Below are 5354 nucleotides of genomic sequence, written 5' to 3'. Positions count from 1 at the left end.
TGGAGGCGGCGGCGGAGGCGGCGGGGGGCCGCGATGCGTCGCCGGGGGAGGCCGGCGGGCGGGTCCCCGCCGGGCTGGCGCAGGAGCTGGAGCGCCTGGACGCCGACCTCCAGAGGGTGGGCCGTTGCTGCGAGGCCCCCGGGGTCTCCTCCCTCAACAGCTCCCTGGAGGGCCTGCAGGAGGCGCTGTCCGCCACCGAGCGCGACTTGGAGCAGCACCAGCGCCTCTTCCACAGCCTCTTCGGAAACTTCCAAGGGCTTTTGGCAGTCAACGTCAGCCTGGACCTGGGGAAGCTGCAGGCCATGCTGAGCAAGAAAGGGAAGAAGCGGCAGAAAGGTCTGGAAGCTTCCCGGAGGAGGGACAGGAAGGAAGCAGAGCCCAGGGCGGATGCACATATCAAAGGGCCCGTGCTTTGGGAAGCAGGTGAGTTCCTGAGGGGGGGGGGGGTGTAGCTGGGTAAGTTGGGGAGGACAGGGCTGGCTGCTGGCAGCTCTTTTGCCTCGGAGAAGACCAGATGAAAGAGAACAAGGTGAGCATCCTTCAGGGGTACTCAGGGCCCGCTTTGCCCAGATCCCCCTTTCATTGACGGCCAGGGGCCTCTTAAGCTACCGGAAGTGTAAGCAGGTAGAAGTCACCAGAACCAACCATCAATGAGCAGGCAGAGGCCCTCCATGTAAACGTTTGAGGCCCGTATATACACCATGGAGCTGTCTGCCACTCAGCCACTAGAGCGAGGAGGGGGATGCCTCCCTTCCCCGCAGGCCACAGCCTCAAATCTCTCCGTCCCAGCTCTTCCCCTCCACCCTGCTTCACCCCCTGTGTCTTTAATCAGCTCCCCTGTATACAAATATGTGACTAGGGACTGGTGTCACTGGCCATGGGCAGCACTCGGCAAGAGGAGAATACAGGGGAAGGCCTTGGGCCCTGAAAGGAGCTTGTCCTGCTAACATAGTAGACCCATGTTGCTGCTCTGCGCCAGGCCTTCCGTGGGCTTTGCCACGCGGAGTCATCATAACAGCTCAACAGTCTGTCATCACTGCCATCTTACCTGAAACTGAGGCTCAGTCAGGGCAAGTGTCCTGCTAGTTCGTACAGCTAGTAAGTGGCACAGGGAGCCCTGAACCCTGTCCAGCTGTCTCTAGGATGCTGGTTCTTCTCCTGTGAAAGGCCCTTGACGACGGGTCCCTGCAGGGCCCCGGCACCCTGGGCCTGGGAAGCTGGCTCTGAGGCTGATGTGATGTGCAGCCAGCCATCCTGGCCCCTCCCTGAATGTGGCCTGGGGAAGGAGACCACTAGACTCCATGCCTCAAGTGACTCCCCCCTGCCAGAGAGGCTGGCCCTGGGGCTATGGCCACATCCTCATCCAGACACCGGACTGAGTACAGGGCTGCCATCTGGGCTGTCTGTATGCTGGTGTAGCCTGGCATGTGGGAGGTCTGAGGATCCCATCCCAAGCTCTTCCTGCTCCTGTCATTCTCCATCACGACCCTGGAGGCCTTCGTGTGCCTGGGGGCAGTGGACCGCCTCTAGCACCACTTCCTTGTCTCAGTTTCTCCCTCTGTAAAATGGGAAAATCACTTTGTGCCCCGCAGGGAAGCCCACTGTCAGTTTTCCAGCTAGCAAATCAGTGAAGCACAGCCCTTCATCAGCCTCCTGCGGGGCAGGCTGGGCCCCGGGGGGTGGGGGGTGGTCGGTAAGGCTGAACTCTGGGCGGCAGGCCGGCTGCAACATGTGGAGAGAGTGCCGAGTACCGGCAGAGGGCGCGCCGGGCGGGCATTCCTTCGGCTGGCCGAGCGCCCCACCTCCTGGACGCTGGGTGAACTGCAGAGCCAGCAGCGGGCCTGTGATCTTCCACAAATGGGAAAGCTATTCCAAACTTCCTAATTCTCAGAAAATCTTCCAGAACTAAAGAAGAGCAGAAATTTGACATTCACAAAACTATTGCTGGACCGGGAGCCAAAGAGCTGGGGCTGTAGGTGGGATCAAGTCACTAACCACTATGCCGCTTGCCCCTCCTTTAGGCTTTGGTTTTATCCCCTAAGAAGTGGGGAAGTTTGGTCTCCTCTGAGAGACAGAGAGAGAGAGATACAGAGAGATAGAGACTTGAGGGAGCACGTGAGGAACATCACCTCATTGGTGCCAAGGCCAGTGTCGTGGCCAGAACCCCAGTGGGACTCACCCTTCCCGTCTCCTGGCCCTGTCCTCCCCTGCCTGAGAGTCTTGGCCAAGCAGCCGGGTTGGCTCCTTCCTCACTGTACGCTCACCCCCCTACGCAGAGTGGCTCCTTCTGGCTCCAAGCCTGCACGTGGCCCTGGCAGGCCTCACGCCTATGTTCTCTTCGTCTCACTTGTCCTCCTATGGCTGGCTAAAATGCTTCTTTCTTTTTTTTTTCTTTTTTTTTTTTATTTTTTTTTCAACGTTTATTTATTTTTGGGACAGAGAGAGACAGAGCATGAACGGGGGAGGGGCAGAGAGAGAGGGAGACACAGAATCGGAAACAGGCTCCAGGCTCTGAGCCATCAGCCCAGAGCCCGACGCGGGGCTCGAACTCCCGGACCGCGAGATCATGACCTGGCTGAAGTCGGAGGCTCAACCGACTGCGCCACCCAGGCGCCCCTAAAATGCTTCTTGCAATGGGAAGAGCACCAGAGATCAGGAGATCCAAAGACAGCTGCCAGTGTGGTAATTTATGATCTGTGTCACCTGGAGCAAGTGCTCCCTCTCTGGGCCCCTGTCCCCATCTGTAATCCCGGAGCTCTGTGCAACGGTTGGAAAACAAGATGACCAGCTCGAAGAGTTTTCTTGCCCAGCCCTACCTGCTGTCCTGTCTCTAAGGTCTTGTGCCAAACATCCAGGAGGAAGGACCCTTCAGGGTTCTTTCATCCTCTCACCAGCGTTAGCATGATTACCTTGAGGATAGGGGTTATTTTCTTTTGGAGAGATCTCAAGATCCCCAGTAGGTGGCAGTAGTCTGGGAGTCGGAGACCCGGGTCCTGTCCCAGCTTGCCATTGGCAAGCCACGTAGCTTTGGACAACCGGGTAAGCACTCAAGACTCAAAGTTTCCTCAAAGAAGGGTACTTGCCTCTCAGGATGCTAGAAGGAAAAGGGAGCAAAGGAGGAAGTGCTTTTTAAAAACGTACACCAGGGGGGCGCCTGGGTGGCGCAGTCGTTTAAGTGCCCGACTTCAGCCAGGTCACGATCTCGCGGTCCGTGAGTTCGAGCCCCGCGTCGGGCTCTGGGCGGATGGCTCGGAGCCTGGAGCCTGTTTCCGATTCTGTGTCTCCCTCTCTCTCTGCCCCTCCCCCGTTCATGCTCTGTCTCTCTCTGTCCCAAAAATGAATAAACGTTGAAAAAAAATTTAAAAAAAAAAATAAAAACGTACACCAGGAGAGACAACAGACTTGTATTTTCCTTTCTCTCAGTGACATGGTGAGTGCTGGCCCGTTGGCTCCCACTCTCTGAGGTTGCTATTGGGAACCCGTAGGGTATCTAGAAATAGTGGCTTATTCCTACTGTTAACAAGGTGAGAAAGGCAGGTCTCAGGGTTTAATTTGCCGTCTAAGGGAGTGAGGGATTGAGTCACTGAGCGCTTTCGTCCTGCATTCCAGGCTCCCCTGTGGCCTTCTATGCCAGCTTTTCAGAAGGGACGACCGCCCTGCAGACAGTGAAGTTCAACACTACCTACGTCAACATTGGCAGCAGCTACTTCCCCGAACACGGCTACTTCCGAGCCCCCGAGCGCGGGGTCTACCTGTTTGCAGTGAGCATTGAATTTGGCCCCGGGCCAGGTACAGGGCAGCTGGTGTTTGGAGGTCACCATCAGACCCCTGTCGGTTCCACTGAGGAGCGGAAGGGCGGAAGCACGGCAACAACCTTTGCCATGGCCGAGCTGCAAAAAGGCGAGAGAGTGTGGTTTGAGTTAACCCAGGGATCCGTAGTAAAGAGACACCCGCCAGGCACGACATTCGGGGGATTCCTTATGTTCAAGACCTGAACACTGGACACGGCCCCGACCAGACGTTTCAGACTCGCCCAGCTCTCCTTGGCCTGGAGCCCTGGCCAGGGGTGGTCTGGAGACCATCCAGCCGGTCCAGTTCTTCCTGGAAAACTTCTGCAAAGACAATGTGGTGTATGTGGCCTCCCTCTAGATGAGCTGGGTTTCGCTATTTCTTACTGACAAGAAGCACCGGAATACTCCTCTCTGGGCAGAACCCGGCCCGGGACGGGTGAACGTTAGCTTGGCGCGCCTTCTGAGGCGGCATGGCTTGGACTCCGGCTCTCTGCCACACCTGTGTTTTACGGCATCTTTGGTGTGCTGCTCCTCCTGGGGTTGGAGACTTGAAACCTTTCTCCCGCTTCTTCTCCCTGACCTTATGCCAGAAAAGCGTTCTTTCCCGGAAGGAACGTTCCACACAGAGGTGACATTTTGGACAACGTTGGAAACCGGTCTCTACCCACTACAGGGCAGTAGGAGAAAACCAACCTGTTTGGCCTTTACTAGCAACGGGGACAGAGGCCTCATTGAGTGACCAAAAGAACAAAATTATTATCTTCTCTTCAGTTTTAGTCCTTCTTTGAACTTATCTGTAGCCTTAATTTCACTTCTTTTTCTCCTTGCCACCAGAAGATAAAGGCCAAGCATGCCAAACATGAACTAAAATATGTACAGCCTTTACCTTTTTTTTTTTTCCCCCACTTCCTCCACTAGCTAATGAGCGCCCTCATTCTTATTAGCATCTCTCACCAGGAAGGAGGCTGAGGGAGGAAGTGAAGGAAGATAGTCAAAATCTTCCTCAATAATGATCAGCTCTGGAATAAAGCAATGCCCTTCAAATCTCTGCCTGGTTTACTTGTGGAGAGCAGAAAGATTTGGTAAAGTAAGTAGAAATAGAGGAAATGAAACTCTTTGGGATAAACTTGACTCTCATCATTCCAGGCCGTGTTTGACTTCACGACTTCAGTTAAGTTCCACATAAAACACGCAAGAGTCCTCCACAGTAGGCGGTGATGTGAATCTTGGGAGGAGACAGCACAGCCCAGAGTTGCCTCTATTCCCGCAATATCGATATATGGTTTTCAAAACATTACAGAGCCTGGAGCAAACTGGCTTGAGAAAGCCGTCATCGAATTGTCAGGAAATGTTTGTAGGTGTTCAACATTTGGGGTTTGTTAATTAAAAAAAAATTTTTTTTTTTAATTTTAGAGAGAGAGTGCACGCAAGCAGGGGAGAGGGCCAGAGGGAGGGGGGAGAGAGAGAAAGAGAATCCTAAGCAGGCTCCGTGCTTAGCGCACAGCCTGACGCCAGGGTTTGATGCCACAACCCTGGGATCACGACCTGAGCCAAAATCAGGAG

The 5354-nt window shown here is 54.9% G+C and overlaps 1 protein-coding gene across 1 annotated transcript in view; it reads left to right on the top strand.

The window, feature by feature from the left end:
- Positions 1–4835, top strand: part of MMRN2 (multimerin 2) — a 17709-nt gene extending 12874 nt beyond the window's left edge. Inside the window, exons 8-9 of the mRNA XM_040485614.1 lie at positions 6–423; positions 3610–4835. Coding sequence (XP_040341548.1) covers positions 6–423; positions 3610–3995 — 804 coding nt within the window. The 3' untranslated portion in view covers positions 3996–4835. The remainder of the gene's footprint in view (positions 1–5; positions 424–3609) is intronic.
- The last annotated feature ends 519 nt before the right edge of the window (positions 4836–5354 follow it).

Source organism: Herpailurus yagouaroundi, unplaced genomic scaffold (assembly GCF_014898765.1).
Source record: "Herpailurus yagouaroundi ecotype Mexico unplaced genomic scaffold, PumYag 163, whole genome shotgun sequence".
Lineage (NCBI taxonomy): Eukaryota > Metazoa > Chordata > Mammalia > Carnivora > Felidae > Herpailurus > Herpailurus yagouaroundi.
This window is presented reverse-complemented; position numbering and strand designations above follow the sequence as displayed.